At 37.7% G+C, this 19,527-nt stretch overlaps 1 protein-coding gene across 2 annotated transcripts in view; it reads right to left on the bottom strand.

Moving 5' to 3' along the window:
* Nucleotides 1-5,083: 5,083 nt before the first annotated feature.
* Nucleotides 5,084-19,527, bottom strand: part of FANCC (FA complementation group C) — an 81,464-nt gene continuing 67,020 nt past the window's right edge. For both annotated transcript variants that reach the window (XM_052701194.1, XM_052701195.1), the window contains exons 10-15: nt 19,255-19,354; nt 14,198-14,273; nt 13,148-13,229; nt 9,386-9,557; nt 7,023-7,223; nt 5,084-5,425 (exon numbers count right to left, since the gene is read on the bottom strand). In XM_052701194.1, coding sequence (XP_052557154.1) covers nt 5,282-5,425; nt 7,023-7,223; nt 9,386-9,557; nt 13,148-13,229; nt 14,198-14,273; nt 19,255-19,354 — 775 coding nt within the window. In that variant the 3' untranslated portion in view covers nt 5,084-5,281. The remainder of the gene's footprint in view (nt 5,426-7,022; nt 7,224-9,385; nt 9,558-13,147; nt 13,230-14,197; nt 14,274-19,254; nt 19,355-19,527) is intronic.

The following is a 19,527-nucleotide window of genomic DNA, read 5'->3' as shown; positions in this document are numbered from 1 at the left end:
TTTTAAGGGAACTTTTATCAGTAGCAGACAGCACACAGAGTGCATCATTTTGGGAGGCTCCCAGCAATCCCACAAAGAAATAAAACAGCAAAGAGGGAAAGAACTGTATACAGTTTGGTTAGGCACACACACGCAGGGAGTCTCAACGACAGTGTAACTCAGAACATAGTTTACTAAGTGGAACTATTAATTATGGTCAAGAACACGTCAAAATGTATTCTAGATGGAAATATGCACTGGCAAAAGTTCATGGGCTTGACATGTAGTTTTATTCAAAATAACAGAGAGGGACATTGTTTCCAAGGGGCTGCTGCTTTCTGAAATGAGTCTGTCTAGCATAGCTCAGAAGAGTTATGGAGCATGCTTTTACAATAGCAAGGTTTGTCAAGACATACAAAATAGGGTAAGTACACAGAACTATTAAAGATACAGCACTGTTTGAAGTTTTCTGCTATTTGCTGGTATTCGGGCTAACTGTCATAGATGGAATTATTTCCTATTTCTAGAAAAGTGCTACCATTAAATTGTATATGAAAAATTACTGCTAAATTTCTGCAAGAGTTTCATTGCGCTTGTTTCTTTCCTCCCTTCTCTCCCTTCTTCCTTCACACACATGCAAGAACAAAATACAATTTAAGCGACAATCTGTGCCTACTGACAACATAACTTGAACTCTTCTGCAGTTTATCTGAGAAAAAAATCCGAGAAAAAAAGTCTCATGTTTTTTCCTAGTGTTTTACAGCAATTCAGTCCCTCTGAATTCACTCTGAATCCACTCCTACTGGATCCTGGCCATCAGAAGGACTCAGCCACTTTTCAGGGCTGGTGAGGTTTATTTCCTCCAGCAGACAGATAGCAGGTTAAAGGTAAGGCAGCCAACACAAGTAAGGGAAGACCCTTGCTGGCACTCACCGTGAACAGACCACCCAACAACACATAAGCTGCCCGCTGCTAAGGCAGCAGCAGCAGAACTGGCTACCGTCAGTGTGTGTGTTAATATCCAGACAAGTATCTAAAGGAAAACATCTATCACGAGGAAGAAGAAAGTACCAGAGAGGTAGGTGGACTTAAACAGACCCGTATGGGAATAGTGCACTGAATTAGGTGCTAGAGGGAGGCATCTGGCACCAACTTGTTTGGCTGCAGTGATGTAACTTGTGTATCCCAACAGCATACAATGATAGCTTAACATAGCCATTGAAGACTATATGGAAAATATGAAGACATGGACTGAAAACATGCTCATGTCAGGTGCGGCACTCCTCATTTAAATTTAAAGGTTTTGACTTTTCAGACTCAGCTATGGCAGCTGCAGCTGACGTTCAGAAGTTCTCACCTTCTTGTACTATTTCTTACATCACAATAAAAAACTGCATTTTGTTTAGTACATTTTTCACTCATACACAACATCAGCATTTTATTATGTCATTTAATAGTCCATGAGATACACGGATCGAACTTGTATTTTCAGTGTTTGCTTTAGTAGTTGCTCGTTATTTCTATTGGACCTTTCATCAGTAATTTGCATAACACTTAAGAATTTTTTTTGATTGTATTATCCCAAACCAAAATCAAGCCAAACATGCATTTCCACAGCATGAACTATAGCACACCGTAAATAATATTCTTTCGCTTGTGTCTTCAATCTGACTCTCCAGAACACTTTCCTGCCCATTTACAATGCCACTATGGAAAGTAGATGACAAATCCCAGAAGCAACAGATTAATATTTTACTGGTGGTCATCTAAACTGCATTAGCTGGTAACACACCTGTTTCCAGCACACCTCGCAAAACAGAGCACATTCAGCTTTGTACATGCACAATACTGAGATCCTAAATGAAGAGAAGCCACAGCACGATCTTTTTTTGAAGAGAACCTACAGATGCCAACCAGCTCTTTCCCTGGCTGAACAGCATGCAGAACACAAAGGGCTGTAACGTGACAGTCTTGGGCTGGAATGAAATATCATCAACAAATATGCTAAATTTACTGGGAGTCAAAGCAACTCCTTAAAGCATAACATTTTAAAAAGCTCTCTACGCAGTGTAATATCCAGAATGAGTGTGCGATGACATGGAGACTGGAAGGAAGGGAACAATCAACCTGTAGTCCCAATTTCAGGACTTTCTGGCTGGTTCTGCAGGTAAGTACAGCCCTGAAGGCTCCAAAGGACTTTTTAAGAAAGCAGACTGCAGAGGGGGTGATACTCATTAGGCAGATGATGCAGAAGCCACCATAGGAGAAATCTTCCATTACTCAGATCTACCAAAAGCACTCTGTTGCCTACCACTGGCACACTAACAAAAGCAGATTAGACATCCCACGAAATCATGGTTTATATCAATATTAGATCATACATAATTCAGGCACTGTGAAAGGGCAAGGAAAAAGAAACACTAAAGATTTAGAAGTATACTAAATTAAGCAAAAAGAATGCCAGTACAGATGTTCCTTTTTAAAGTTACAGATAGCTTCAATTGATGGCTTTTCTTTAAAGTCTCCACAAACCAGCAAACGCTCCTTATAATATTTAAATTATTCAGTACTTCTTAATAAGATAAACACAGGAAAACTAGAATATACCTTTTCACAGCTCATTTTATTCTTTCTGCTATTACTACACATTTCATTTCCGCTTGAATAGATCTCACACTATTTAATACGATAGTCATTTTGTTTAAGAAAGTTACAGGAGTTTCCATGCATTTGGTTAGTGGTTAAAAAAAAATGCACTGTGAAAGGATGGTTAAAAATTCACCTCCTGCAACTTAATACCCACAGCATTAAATTAACAAATCTGCAAGAATCATGCATTGCAACTCTTTGCTAATCATTCTAAGTAAAATTATCTACAGTTTTAATCTGAAGAAAATTTAAGGAATCTCACATCAAATAATGGAATACTTCCTTTGGAGACAAATTTTAGGGTGTTTTCATCCTACACAGAACACTTTAGATGTCTCCACTACACCAAAAACTCAAGTTCAACAAACCATTCAGTTTAATACAAGGAATCACAAAGTCACAGTGGTTGGAAGGAACCTCTGGAGATCATCTAGCCTAACCCTCTGCTCAAGCAGGATCCTTACAGTAGTTTGCATAGAAAAATGTCCAGGTGGGTCTTCAATACTTCCAGAGAAGGAGACTGCACAACCTATTCTGACTCTCTGTCACTCACAATAAAGAAGTTCCTCCTCATGTTTGCCTCAAACTTACTGTATTCCAGTTTCTGCTTGTTGCCCCTTGTTCTATTGCTGCATGCCACTGAAAAGAGCCTGGACTCTCTCTACTTGACTCCTGCCCTTTAGATATTTATAAACATATTTATAAGCATTGATGAGACCATCCCTCTCTTTTCTTCTCCAGGCAGAACAGCTCCAGCTCTCTCTGCCTTTCCTTGTAAGGGAGATGCTCCGGGCCCCTCATCATCTTTGTGACCCTCTGCAGGACTCTCTCCAGCAGTTCTCTGTCTTTGAACCGGGGAGCCCAGAACTGCACCCAGTACTCTAGATGTGGCCTCACCAGGGAAGAATAGAGGGGGAGGATCACTTCTTGACCTGCTAGCCTTGCTCTTAATGCAACTCAGAATATCACTGGCTTTCTTGGCCACAAGATTACACTGCTGATTCATGGTCAACCTGTTGCCCACCAGAACATTCAGATCTTTCTTTGCAGAGCTCCTCTACAAGAGGTCAGCCCCTACCTAGAATGTACTGCTGTATACAGTTGTTCCTCCCCAGATGCAATGCTCTACACTTCTCTTGCTGAAATCTATCAAGTTGCTCTCTGCCCAACTCTCCAGACTGCTCAGGTCTTGCTGAATGGCAGCACTGCCTTTTGCTCTGTCAGCCACTCCTCCCAGCTTTGAAACATTAGCAAACTTGCTGGTGAACTTTATCCCTTCATTCAGGTAGCTGATGAAGATGTTGAAGATGACTGGACCCAGCATTGACCCCTGGCGAACACAACTAGTAACAGGCCTCCAACCAGATTCCACCATTGGTCGTGACCCCTTGAATTCTATGAGTCAACCGGTTCTCAATCCACTTCATTGTCCCACTCATCTATCCCACATTTCCTACTCATCTTTACAAGGATGTTGTGGGAAATTTTGTCAAAAGACTCGCTGAGACAAAGGATGCATCTCCCCTCATTTAACAAAACTGTGATGACATCATAGAAGGCTACCAAAGTGGTTGAGCATAAATTCCCCTTGGTGAATATATGTTGACTACTTCTGATAACATTCTTTTTTTTCCAACTGCTTGGAGATGGCATCCAGAACAAGTTGCTCCACAACCTTTCCAGGACAGAGGTAAGTCTGACTGGTTTGTAATTGCAAAGATGACAAAGAACAGTTCAGCAATCACTTCTGCCGGTTCTTCATGCTTATTTTATTTAATTAAGCTAGAAACAAGTGAACAAAACTTCTTGGATAAAACAAGAAGGCACTGCTCCTTGTCCATGCTCCATCAGACAAAGAAAGAAGTAAGCAAAGAAACCATATCTCTGGAGGCAGAAAAGAAGGAGATGACTAGCAACCACAACCCTCTTTTTTTAGGAAATTTGGGCCTCAAATAGGAGTTTCCTGATAACTATAACTTGCCCTATTTTGTCTGCATGAAAAAAAAGATTGCTTTGTGAAAAATAGGCTGACAGAAACTTCTTTGCTGCAGTTGCTGATGGAGACCAGCTATTGGCATTGTACATTGCAGAGAACATTGTCCTGTGAAAGCTGCAGCAGTGTTAAATAATCATATAACAAACATGAAAGGAGCTTTGTTTTGGAAATGTTTTCAAAAAGAATTAATAAGTTCAGGAAACACTGTTGATTTCCTGAGAACATGGAGTGCACTCATCATGAATCATTAACTCTCGCTTGAGATCATCATTAGCCACACAAAAGCAGAATTATAGAACAATACATTTTAGAAACAACTTACCAACCAAACAATTGGATAAAATTGCTCATAAAGCCATGAGTAATTTGGGAAAAAACTAATCGGCAGCCAGATAAACAAGAACATCAGTAAACAGATTTAAATGACATAGGTTTTTTGTAAAAGAAGGAGCTCAGAACAAAGTTTTCAACCATCTTTAATTCTTTTTGTCCTCACAGTTTACATTTCTAAACAGTGCAGGGGAAGAAAAGGTTATGGGATATCCTCAGGAACGAGATTTTTTTATCTACCCTTGCTAACCTGCAGTGCAGGACTTTCATGAAAGGCAGACACATAAAGATCTAACTTATTGACTGGACAGAGACAACACTGAAAACCTAAACTTCCAATGCTAGTTTCTGAAGAAGTTCATTCAACAGCTTCACAGTCCTTTGGTTTTCTCCTCCATTAGGTTTAATTCTGTATGCAGTACGGATAAGAAGGCTACTAACTTCCTTGCTCATGTCAGTTGTCTCAGTAATCTGAAAAAGCAGAGAAATGGGAAATAATGCAGTTAATGTATTAAGTGCAAGTTATTCCTTATTACTATCAGCAATATAACCACAGATCTGTCCCTTACAGCTGAGCACGAGATGCTCTGAAAATAAAAACTGAGCTCAAAAGAAAGTTTCATTTTGTCCGTTTTGACACCTCCTGGATGAGCTCGGCATCTTTGAGACATCTGAGGTTCTCTAAGACTAAAGAGAAATAAATCAAGATCTCTAAAAGTTTTTAAACACAAATAGACAGACAGTGCAACAATTCAGGAGCTGTCTCCTTTGAAACCAACTGAAAGCATGGGTTTAGGGAGACAATTCAATTCTATAATGTTTCAAAGGGTAAAAGAATATCCCTCTGCTAGACAATAACAAAAAAGGCATAATTTTTGCAGATCTGGTGGGTTAATCTCAAATTTTACTAAGCCAACCAAAGTCACTGCCACGCAGCACAATTTGGTGCTGTGTGTGGTTTTGGATACCTTAATAGAAGAAATACATAAGACTATCAAGGAGTGTAAGTTAAATATAGGCATCTGTTAGTTGCAAGATTCTGCATGGAGAATTTCTGCAGCTTTATTGTTAGGACAGAATATTTTTTCCAGTGAGATCTTGTCAAGGTGCGTCAAGAAGGAAAATAGTTCGACTGTACCTGAAATAAAAAACTGCTTTTATGTTGACCCACAATGGCAGAGGAGGATGTTGATATGTAGCAACAGAGGTCGAACCTTCCAACCAATATTCAATTACATTTTGGCACTGTGCAACAGATGGCAGCTGAGGGGCAGCCTGACATGGAAGTGTGTATGAAGCAAAGGCTTGTCATTGAATTCTTCCATATTAAAAACAATTCACCCTCTCTGACATTCACTGATGCTGAATGTTTATGGAAACCAAACGGTGACGCAGTGGGTGGTGTGTCTCAGCAGTGGCAACAGTGACAGTTACCGAGCTGAAGGCTCAAACTTCCAGAATCAGACTGGAAAAGACGACAACCTTTGTCTTGTTAACACGATACGGGCAGGCCCCACACCAATTTGAAGACCATGGAGCACAGTGCCAATCTTGGCTGGACTGTTCTGTCACACCTACCGCAAGTCTAGATTTGGTGCTTTCTAATTTCCATCTGTTCAGGCCAATGCAAGATGGACTGTGTAGGCAACGTTTTCCTAGCAATGATGCCATCATAGCAGCAGTGAAACATCTGTTAGCACAGATTTTTACAAGCATGGTATGCAGACATTTGTTCACTCCTGGAGAAAATGCATAGCTAATGGTGGTGACTCTACTGAAAAACAGTGCTTTGTAGGTAAGAATTTGCTCAATCAAATAGTGTTAACGTGTTCTTTGTTTCTGTTGAAGTTTCCATGGAATTAAATAGAAGACATTTCTTTCAGAGTGACCCATGCAGATTATACAGCAGGTTATCTATTGTTTGTATAGTCAGATGTTCTTCAGTTCTCTTTCTTAAGATGTAGAATCTTAAATCTGAGTTTGTAAGAAAGGTATGTTTTACTTAAACTGGGGTAGGGGGAAGGGGGAGAAGGAAAAAAAAACAAAACACAAAACAATCACCACTTACATGGGAAATAAATTCCTGTGCAATCATGTGTCCTCCAGAAGAAAAGAGTAAAAAGTTGGTGAGAAGATGTGTTATTAGACATTGGGTAGGATATTGTTCTGTATCTGCTATACTGTTTACAGAAGCCTGCAGCTCTCCAAATGAAAGGACAGTACGGTTGTAGAACATCATTAGATGACTGTAGACTGCTCGAGATTCTACCTGTAAGGAACAATTTCAAAGCATGCAGGATCAGAGAAGAGTAAAGGTCACCCATGGTATTTTTCCGACGGATTTATTCACTAATAGGAAAGGGAATACTTGGCAGAAATACTCATAAGTCTGCATTTAGGCAGCAAGACAAAAAGGGAAAGAAGGCAGTGCACACATTTCTTTCATACTGATTCACACACAAATGTGGGCAGAATGGATTTATTAACTTTCCTTAGTCTTGCAAACTAAGCAAGGAAGGCACAAAGCCAGGATTTGAGCTTTTTTAATAATAAAAGGAAATAGAGAAAGTCCTTCAGTTGAACGTGGTCAGATTTTCGCATTGTGGGAAAAAGAACAGAGGATCCTCAAGGGCTCATTTCAGCCTTGCTGCTAAAATCAATTAAATCCCCATGCAATCTGACCTCAACTGATAAAACGTCTGGTAAGAATGCCATTTTTTTCCATCTTCCTGTGTTGCTTGCAAATTATGTTTCTACCTTTTGAGTTAGCCAATAAAAACTTACTTTTACTGGGTATAGAAGACAGAAGACTTTGGCTCTTACACAACATAAAAAGAATTAACATTAATTTTGTTCACTCTATCTAAACTAAACAAATTGGTAAGTAAGTAAATAAATAGATAAACACTTAACCTACAAACAGGGACCAGAGAAAAAATACAGCACTGCAAACTCAAAAGGACAGCTATTTCTCAACCATGTTCAGAAAGACATCTTGTTTCAGTCAGTTACCTGACCTCATTTTTTCTCATCCCTTCTCCGCTAACATAAATAGTCTGAAAAGGCTATAATAAAAAAGCAAGACCTAACTTAAGGCATAAGCTTAGCATTACCTGTAGGAATACATGTCAAGTAGCTTAATCTGTGGAAAATAAGGTTTTTTCACTCTAAATAACTCAAGAAAAAATCACACTGAACTATCACTAACTGCATGGCATCTCGGTGGAAAAACTTTCTTCTTACTGAAGTCTGTCATACAATGACTGAGAATAACAAACTGATAGTATAAGGGACAAACAGGAAGGATTTATAAATGGGGCAATGTGATTTCATTCTGAGGTGCTGGAACTGAAAAATGCTGTGCATATATAGAGCTCAGCACTTACAAGGCCTTTGGCTTTACTCAGCTGTATTTATTGCTGGGGTACTGAGTACTATCTCAAAAGCATATTCTAAAACTCTGGTTTCTTTACTCTGCTGTACCTCTAATCTAACCCAACCAGTATTCCACCTCTGCTCCTGGAGTATAAGAAATTGAAGAGAAAAAAATTTAAAAGTGACTGATATGTGAACTTGCATAGGTAGTAGGGGGAAGGAAGGAATGACTGTTATAAAAGGTACTGGATAGTCAGATGTAAAATGAAAGCACGATGTTTTACTAGTGTGATGTATTAAGCAGCATTTTTAAATCAAATCAGTTTTTGAACTAAGGAAAACTAGACACTATCGTCAGATTTTAAAACTGGGCTTACTAGATCAGATTGCTCAAGCTAGTTCAGACTTGCATAACAGGTCTCAGTTAAAGACTTCCACGCATTTACAGGCACACAGAGAGACACATCAGTCTATGCAAGACAGGGACTAAGTTCTGATATTGCTTCATTCTGCTAGAGATTTAGCATGTGGGAATGTTATATATTTATATATATATGGCATATATCTCTGCTGATTTTTGGCACATATATAAGATAAATCAGAGTGGATGGGTGAGGTTGGGATTCAGGGATTCTGTGATGATTATCTTCACTATTAAAACTAGTGCTGTGAATTGTCTGGTGTTTCCTTCTCAGAAGAAGCCATCGCAGAAGAGTCCAGAATTCTGTAACTCCCAGAGTCATTTTATTTTTAATTCAAAGCATTTACTTTATTGAAAAAAAAAAGACAAAAGGTGCTAATCATATAAATCTTTAAAAAATGGGAAAAGTTTTCTAAATGTCACCAAGAAAATTCATAGGAATTAGTTTTCCACTTCTCCACTGCAATAGAGAATCCAAGAGACCATGCAAAACCAGTACCTTCTTCAGAGTAGAGCTTTCATTTTTCTGGTATGCTGGTTGCATGCTATTTATTTTATAGATATTTAGATATATATAGATATAGATATTAGCAGACTACTTAGTGATTACTGCTGATTATTACTACACTACCTACCATTGTTTGAGTCCTTTGTTGGTCTTCATTCTCAGGACAGTAGTAGAAAGACAACAGCCACAGCAAAGCATCTGGGGCTACAGCTGCTTTCATTAATTGTTCTGCTGCAATATCCAGCCATTCTCCAAAACAAGCAACCAAAAACCAGATTTCATAAAGGTCAGCAAAAGAGCTGGAAAATGAAAATAATGCACTTAAATATTTTATTAAACATTTTAAAATTTCTTAGGTTAACTGCAAAGAGCACTGACATGAAAATAAAAATAGCTTTAAGATAATGCTTTACCTGCTAAGCAGACTCATTTACTCTATTATCAGCAGACAGGTAAAAGAGGATACACTCAGTGCTATTAACATATTAGTCTGTCCATAAAACAGAATATCTCTAACGCCAGTTTCCAATATAGTGACAAAATATTACATATTAAAATACACACCATAAATTATTCTGACTTTATACTCTCCAGTCTAAGGACTACTAAAACTTTAAATCACAATTTAAATACTACATTCTAAGGTACCATTGTCTTATTTTGGTTTTCAATTTCTCTAACTTATTTACACAGTACATATTTTTAGTAGTTTATGAGGAAGTACATTTAGGTGAAGTAAGAATAAAGTTTTTAAGGATATCCATATCCTGACTTAAAATTCAGTTCCTCTTTAATGAAGATTTGGATGATACTTACAATCTGGGCTATTGCAAAGGAAAAGAAAGATCTCAGTGGATCACAGCTTATCTCTACACTCTCTCACATAATCATCTAAAGCAAAGTTACATCATTTTCGTCACAATTGATCCAATTAACAAAAAGAGACAGAAGGCAGGGACACAAACCAAAGGTGGGCTTCCTGCGATCAAAAAGTTAAACAGGAAAGAATACCGAGCTGTGATTAGCTGTACAGAGTCTAGTTGGAGGCCTGAAGCAAGCTGTACTGGATCTAGTGTTATTCAACATTTACATCAATGACATGCATGAAGGGATAGAGTACATTCTGCTGCCTTTCAGTAAGACCTGAACAGATGGGAGGGTTGGGCAGAGAAGAACTTGATTGATATTGACACCATTGTCAATATTCTACAACTTTTGGAGGGTGGCAGTATGTCCCTAACAGTAAAGAACTACAGATCTATGACAAAATATGAGACTAAAATTCCTTAGGTAAAGGAACAGGATCAGCACTGCTAAAGTCTTTGAAGTTATTAGAATCTGCAAATGCAACATAGAAACTTTTGAAAAATAAAACAAAACCTAGATAGTGATCTAGGACAACAAGTCTTCCATTCAGCAAAATAAACTACTTATCTGACCATAATTCAATGTTGTGACAATATAAGTGGATAGGTTAGGTCCGAAACCCAATCAAACAAAAAAATTAATTAAAAAATTATTACTGCAAGACAATTATGGGTAATACTGGCAGTATTTATGACGAAAAGCATTCATAGCTCAAATGGGAAATACATGTCCTTAGATATATGTAAAGCTTTTAACAGCTACTAAGCAGAACAGAATCTTATTTTTCCTAGATAGTTTAGACACCACTAAGCATACAGTCACCATGACTTTCCTGTAGCATGACAGCGTCTGGTCTAGGGTCATGTAACTTCCACTTTTGTCCCCCTTACAATTTCTGCCCATTCTGTAGTGGCAACGATGTCAACCACTCTATTGTGGCTCACTTTTTCTGGGACATTATTTTCTTACAACCTTGTGTAAGTTCAATTTGTTTTAAAATATCACATAACATTAATAGTTTACTGAGATGACTAATGGTAATAAAAATAATTGAACACAGAATCATAGAATTGCTTACGTTGGAAAACACCTTCAAGGTCATCAAGTCCAACCACAACCTAACCATAATACTCTAACATCCCACCTCTAAATCATGTCCGTAAACATGAAGCAATCTGTTCATTAGAAGAGGACAGAAAGATTTTTGCTGTAACGCTTAGTATTTGGTGAAAAACAAAATCAGTGGAAAATGAGAGCACCTTAAAAATAGAATAGTGACTATGAGACAAAAGGATATGCTATGCAGTAGCTATTTTTGCTCCTCTGTTAATCTTATTAAGTAGAAAAGATATAGAATCAGGAATAAAGCAATGAATGAAAATTAAATACAGTTCCTTTTTGATATTGGTGCTTAAGAACTTAGTCAGATCTGTTTTCTTGCCAGCCGAATGTGATTTTGGAGAAAAAATAATTGTTGCATGTATTCTAAAGGAAGTAAGAAGATATTCTGGCAAGTACAACACTATTTTGTATTTGTATTTGTATTAATTAATTAACAAAGCAAAGGAGATGAAATGACAATATAAGCCAATAACAGGCTAGGGAGCAAGGGAAAAGACACATGCTTCTTTTACTGTAATACACTATGGCAAATGCTATCTTATTTGTTCTGAGTTACATATTTTTAAGAAACTGGGGTCAGCCACTGGTCAATTTCAAGGACAAAAACATTTGACAGACTTTAGTGCAGAATAGACAAGACACAGCACTGAGTTGCAGTTCATACAGAAAGCAAGAAAAGGCACCAGACAGCCAGGCCTCAGAGAGAGCAGCAAAAAGGTTTTATTTTTTTTTGACAACAACAAAAATAAAAGCCTTCACACATTGACCGAAACAAAGTGTGGATTCAAGGATCTGCCTTTCAGAATCTACATGACCCAGGTGTTGTATGTGTCTATTAAGAATTTTTAAAATCAAAATGAAACTGGTTCTTGGAAATTTAAAAGCTGTTTAATACTCTTTTGGAATGCTCACTCTTGAACCAGATCTATACAGATATCATTTTTTCATTCTTTCTGTATAGTTCTGGAATATCTTACTACCAAAGCAGAATTCACCTAAACAAGCACAATCATTTATTACAGTGACTATTCAGAAAACAAATGAACACCAAAGGGCAACAGGTCAGAAACATGGGGTGTCAGATCAAAGAGCAATATAACAAACACTGAAATATCTTCATGAATAAAATTAGAAAGTTTGGATGTTTGTACAAGCTTTCAGAAACTCTGTACAACCTCATACATAAAACAGGCCATATCCAAAAGGCTCTTTCCAAAATTAGCTGTTTTTTCAGTGGAAATATTTTCCTGTTACACTAAAAAAAAAAAGGGGGAAATATCATATCAGCTTTCCAACCAATATTCTCATCTCCCTCTCCTCCAGCTCATAATATGGCCTCTGTCTTTCCACCTGATGATCCTTTCCATGCATATTCTCACAGTACTTCTTCAGGACTTTACTTGTGATGTTTTAATGAGCCAAAACTGGCTCATTTTAAGTGTCTTTAGGATACTGCATCCTACAGACAAAGAACAGGTAATGGCATTACTAAGGAAAAGTTCTGGTTGATAACTTTGCATTGGACCCACTCTGGACATGAAAATGGCTTTTCAAAGTTCTGGTTAAATAGAATTGAAATGCAATCCTGAATCAGTTTTAAAGTTTAATGGGAGAAGTGGCAGAGTAGGTAGGTAAGTATTTCTGTTACAGCTAGCTGTTTGCAGAAATTTAAGGAAAAAGGTTTTGTTTTTTTTTTTAGTTAGGGGCATATTGCCCAGTTGCATAGATGCTACAAAGTTCTTGTTCAGTAAGTAACATAAGAGCTAGACTTTACAACAAAGCTAAATTTAGCAGAAGAATATAGACTTGATGAGATGTGGTCGTTTCAGATGACATCAGATGACATGACTTCACAAAATGTAACACATTCAAATGACAAAAAGCTAGAAATACTGCTTACCTAATGTTTGTATCTTCTACTATAGACTTGAGCATATCTGAAATATGTTTCAAATGCTGCAGCCAGTGTGTAGATGGCAATTCTGAGGAGGAAGAATGAAAATAAAAGTCTTAGAAGATTGCTTTTCACTTTTTATGTTGAAAAGTTGCTGTCCAACTAGAAAAGAACAATAAAATTGAACACACTAATATATATAAATATATATATATATTTATTATAGTATAATATATAATACATAATATATTATATATAATATGTAATATATATATATATATAATATACAAGATATATAATATAAATATATATAAATAATATAATAAAGCTTTTGGCTTTATTTTGATTCAATTATCATCAAGGAATTAAAATTTCCTCTTAAAATTTTCCAGTTTTCAATAACTATTGAAAGAACTAAGAACTGTGATTCTTAGAACAATTGACAGAGCCATGTGAGAAATTACAGTTAGAGATACTCCGAATAATGCTGATGTATCCTTGTGTAAATTCTACCTCAATATTAACAGACTGTGAGTGGAGCAGAAGTTATTGCTCATGAAAAACTGCTCAACACTGAGCAGTATTTTTGTGATTATCTAAAAGGAAAATCTAAAAAAAAAGAAAAAAAAAGAAAAAGTTAAGTTTGCAGAACTTAAACAGCAGAACTTAAGCTTCTCCTATTCAGAGACAAACAACAAAACAATAGAGAATTTTTGTACATATATGGCATATAATCACAATTAATGATTTAGTATGCCTTGACTCTTTCATATTTTGTCTTCATTCCTAATGTCATAGTTAATACAAAAAGTAATGCATGCTGTCTTTGTTTTTTTGTCTTACAGTTTTCTTTAAAGCTTATCTGTGTTATAGTCATGTAATAATTAGATGTTTCTATTAAAAAATGCAATAAAATAACATTATTTAAGTTGCTACACTAAAAAACTCAGTTTAGGAAGTGGCAAAATTTAGTCTTAGTCCTTTTTAAATTTATTTAACACATATAAAGACAATGCAAGTTAGACAATGCTGCAAATGTGTCCTAAAGAAACTTACCAAAAGGGCGTCTTAGTAAAGCTATTACAAGAGGCTGGTGATGGTGAGGGAAGTAGGCCTTCAGAGGAAATTTATGCTAGGATAAAAAATTATTATTTTAAGAACTTTCTGGTCAGATTTCAAAACAAGCCCATAGCAAACAATCTCATCTAACACAGTAACCAGCAACACAGTCTGAAGCAAGAGAACAGAAGCAATTCTACACTTAATTTTAAGATATATATAAAGAAAGGGAGATACCTATGAAAAACTGTTAAAAATTATTTATGGATTGCTTATAGATTTTTTTTTTAAATACGTGCATTAAAAATGACTTAAAACTGTGAATAAAATTATATTTTAATACTAAGATATTAAGATATAACCTAATCACATTAATAGGCTTTTTCCTGCAATCATGAATGTCCTCATTCTTAATACACAAAGGCAAAAATAGATGATAGTTCAATTTCATTTTCGGCTGTAAACAGGCTCACAGACCACATCAAACTAAGAATTAGTAATATCAGCAACATATGAGTGTAATGTAGATTATTGCTTGTTTAAAAATGGAAAAGCAAAATTCTTAGGATGCAACTCAGCACAAAGTAGGGTCATCGCAGATAACAAACCAGTCCTCTATTTATCTGAGTGTTTGCAATTTAGATGATGAGCACATAGCTGCTTGTGTAATCATTAGATTAACAGCAGCATACCTTTAATCTTTTTGTTCTGTAAACATCTAATACAGGTATGTCCAAGGTACAGCATGAATGTGCAAGTACAGTATGAACTCCATTTGAGGTGGATTGAAACCTGGCTGAACACCCAGGCCTAGAGGGTGATGATGACTGTCATATCAAGCTGGAGACCAAAACCAGCCAGTGTACCCTAGGGGTCTGTACTAGGTTTGATCCAGTTTAACACCTTCATTAACAATCTGAATGATGGGGCAGTGTGCAACAGCAGGTTTATTTGATGACACAAAAGTGGGAGTAGTCATGGATACATCAGGGGGTCATGCTGCCATCCAGAGGCTGGAGAACAGGAACCACGAGAAGTTCATCAAGGAAAAGTGCAAAGTCCTGTCAACTTAGAGAGGAACAATCTGAGGCACCAGGACATGCTGGGGGCCACCCAGACAGAAAGCAGCTCTACAAAGAAGTACCCACGGTTCCAGGGAACACCGAGTTGAACATGAGTTGACTGGGTGTCCTCATCACTAAGAAGGGTAACGTTATTCTTGGCTGCACTAGGCAAAGTATTGCCAGCAGGCCAAGAGAGATAATCCTCACACTTAGCACTGCTGAAGCTGCACCTGGAGCACAGTATCCAGTACTGGGCCCCACAGTACAAGAGACCTGGAGATACTGGAACAGTGTAAGACCACCAGGATGATCAAGGATTGGAGGAGACTGATCATCCTGCAGAACACTCAAGGGATCTTACAATCATAAAAATATATTGAGTTGGAAGGGACCCACAAAGATCATCAAGTCCGACTTCTGGTTTCACATAGCACCACCCAACATTCAAACAATATATCTAAAAGAGGTGTCCAAATGTTTCTTGAACTCTGACAACCTGGGGCCGTGCATGCTGCCCTGTGCAGCCCGTCCCATGCCCACCGCCCTGTGGTGCAGAACTGCCCCCAGCTGCCCTCCCCTCACACAGCTCCATGCCGTTCCCTCGGCCCTGCCGCTGTCACACAGAGCAGAGCTCAGCGCTGCCCCTCCGCTCCCTGTGAGGAGCTGCAGCCGCCATCAGGCCTCCCCTCAGCCTGCCCTGCTCTGGGCTGAACGCACCCAGAGGCCTCAGCCGCTCCTCACACACCTTGCCCTCAGACTCTTCACCATCTTCACAGTCCTCCTTTGGACCCTCTGTACAGTTTTATGTCCCCTTTCTGATGTGACACCCAAAGCTGCACCCAGTGCTGGAAGTGAGGCCACAAAGCACAGCAGAGAGGGACAATCTCTCCTCCTCAACCACTGGCAATGCTGGGCCTGCTGCATGCCAGGGTACAGTTGCCCTTTAAGCTGCCAGGACACACTGCTGGCTCAGATTCAACTTCATCAGTGTCTACAAACACCTGACAGGAGGGTACAAAGAAGTGACAGAAGTGATAAGAGGCAATGGGCACAAACTGGAACACAAATGGGTTTATCTGAACATTAAGAAACTCTTTTCACTACAAAGGTCCTTGGAGATATTATAAGCAGTTTGGACATGGTCTTGTGCAGACCTGCTGTAGATGGCCCTGTATGAACAAAGGGCTTGGAAGGGCTTGGGTCCAGATGACTTTTAGAGATCCCTTCCAGCTAGTTCATGATTCAAGTGTCCATACCTTAGAACTGTATCCTTCCTTTTAGAGTAAGAGAATAGCCAGTAAAACAGATCAACTCTTGAAACACAGAGTAGGAATATGGACCATAGAATGTGACATCCTTCTAAACCCAAGGAAGACCACTTTCAGTTTGGGTAAACATACTTGCTGTGTGAAATACTTGTATGTAGCTTATAAATAAATAGAATGACATATTCCCTCACTACTCATTTTTTTGCTCTGTAAACAATAATTAATTGAAATTATAGCACAGTAAGATACACAGTAATCCTAGCCAGTGTATCACCAACATGGTAAGGCTAGAAGTCTATTTATCAGGTGGAACTAGGTTAATTAGAAAATAATAATCCCTATATTAAAGTATGCATGCAGTCAATTAGCTTGAATCAAAAATCCCCTTGAAAAAGCAACCCTTGACACAGTTATTAGTAGCCAAGACAACTCACAGCATAAGTTGCATATGAAACTTATGAAAGTACTGTAAAGGATGTGAAAATCAGTTTCAGTATATGGCTTAAGCAAAGAAAAACATTTTTGTTTCCTATAATACATACACAGTAGTTTAGGCAGATCTTTTCTTGCATCAACCATCACAAATTGCTGAACAAGGTACCAAGGGACAGAACTTAGAATCATAAAATCATAGAATTGCTCAGGTTGGAAAAGACCTTCAAAATCATCAAGTCCAAACACAATCAAACCATACTGCCCTAACTAACATCCCAAACTTGTTTGGAAGTGGCTGATTATACCAACTGCCATGATGTAAAACAGGAGATAAAAGTTGAAGACGGTCGTAAAATTTTTATCTAGCTACCTAAAACAACATTCTGAGGTGAAAACCACTTACAGCCCTAATGCAAAACAACCCTGGAAACAAAACATTTCCATTAAATAAAAACATGAGCTTTAAGTTTATAAATTTATAACTAACCTGACCCAAAATCTTTAAGCCAGCCTTTGCTACCATCACAAACTTGAAGGAAATCTGCTTCTACAAAGCACGAAGAGGATCATCCCAACAGTGGATCCCAGTACAGTCTACAAAGTTTTTAGAAAAACCAGCAAGTTCTGACAGTACCACGTAGGAAAAGGGGATAATTCTCCTGCTATCTTCTAAACCTGTGCAGCTGTCAGACATGACTTGGTTCTTCAAAGCATTCTTTTTGTACAATTCTATTCATGTAGCCTTTTTTCAATTAATTCTACTCAAAATGCTTAGGACTTCAGATGACCTAGCCACAGTCTTCTTCATTCTCTGTCATTAACAGTTTTACCATTCTCCAAAGAAAAGTAAGGGAGGAAATTATGTCACTGACAGAGATCCAGAAAAGAGGATGGACAAAGATGGGTGCCTTATGTATACACATAATATTAGTAAGACAAAAAATACAGACTGATTTAAATCAAGTTTAGGAAGTAATCTGCTAGCATATTTTTGTGCCAACTATAAGTTTACTTTACGTGAAACAAGGGATTTTTAAATCATAAAACTGAAGAAAGCATCTTAACTAAACCCTCATAAATTAAACTGTTCAAGTAGGGAAAACATTTAAGACCACTTTCAGAGAAACAGGCAATAACCCACACTGTAATGTCAGTAGATGAAGGACTTTTCACCATGAAGCAAACACATCACCTGCACAACAAGATTAGCCCTTGGGTGTCTGGTGGGTGTGGGATCTTTACTTGTTTTCTTCACCCAGTCAACCAAGCCTGAGGCTACACAATGTGCTGCTGCCAAATGCAACCAGGGTGGCATAAAATTAACATACACAGCACCTACGTATTAAGCAAGACAGCAGCAGTTTCATCCTTAACTCATATTGCCTGAAGATAGAAGATGATAGATTCAGTCATGATAGTTATTAAAGGTCAGTACATCACATGTTCCCACACGAAGTCCCGAATTTTCTTAACTACCATCTCCCCAAGAAGTTGCAAAACTATAAGGAATGGAAAATTTCCTTAAGTCTAAAACAAAAAGTATTAAATGATAATTTCCAAACTTACAACATAGGCATTGGAGTTAAAAGAAAACAAAGGAGACAGCATGATTAGCATGTGAAGTTGCAGCATGATCTAAGAAACTTAACAAGAAGTTTGTTACCCATAGACAGAACAAAACCCTTCTATATCTCCTATTTTAAATTTTAAAAGTGAGAAGCTGAACCTGTTGTTGGTTTAAGTCATACATACAAAAAATTATCTACTTAGTTCAGTTCAGTATGAGCAATGTAAAAGCCTGTGCAAAAGAAAAGATGCTGAGCTGGGGAATTTGAAGCTTTAAACTGAGGAAACTTTTCTGAGTGGCTACCACTGAAGGCCAGAAATTGGATGGTGATGCAAAGAGCAGACAACAGAGCGGGCCAAAGATAGGGTTGGGCTTATTACATCTGTTTATTCTCAAGAACTCTGCTACTGCAAAAGAAAAGCTGCAAAGTTTTTTGTCTTTTCTGTCAGAGATGCATGAAAGAAAACATACAAGCACACTGTAACAATTTAACTGCCCCTGAGAAAATTATAGTTTAGGTTGTAGAATTATTCCAGGATAAGTTCAGGTAAATTTCTCTGGTATACTGGTTTCATACTGTATTTCTATTAACAAGTAAAAATGTCTGAGCTGAAATTTGGCATATATGTACAATCATGGGAGGACAGTACTATCCAGTGACCATTCTTATCAGTTATCATTCTTTCACTGAAAAGAAACATTAAGAAGATCTTGACTAACCTGCTTGTTTTCATTCTGCTGAACCTGAATGAAGAGCTGTATAAATACTTGTATTATGGTCATAACTTCAGGAGCTCCATCAGTTTCCAACAGCACATTCCTGAGATTGGAAAGTTAGATTATGACAGATTAGATAATTTGTCTGCCAACTGTAGCAGTGTTAATGAAAGGAAGAAAAAAAGGAACATTCTTTCCATGCTCTAGCTTCAACCTGTGCCTTAGCTCACCACATTAATTATGTCAGAAGTACTAACCCTGCAATGGGTTTTGTTC

This window comes from Tympanuchus pallidicinctus, unplaced genomic scaffold (genome assembly GCF_026119805.1).
Source record: "Tympanuchus pallidicinctus isolate F22 unplaced genomic scaffold, pur_lepc_1.0 scaffold4, whole genome shotgun sequence".
Lineage (NCBI taxonomy): Eukaryota > Metazoa > Chordata > Aves > Galliformes > Phasianidae > Tympanuchus > Tympanuchus pallidicinctus.
The sequence above is the reverse complement of the archived record's forward strand: the minus strand, read 5'-3'. Positions and strand labels throughout refer to the sequence as shown.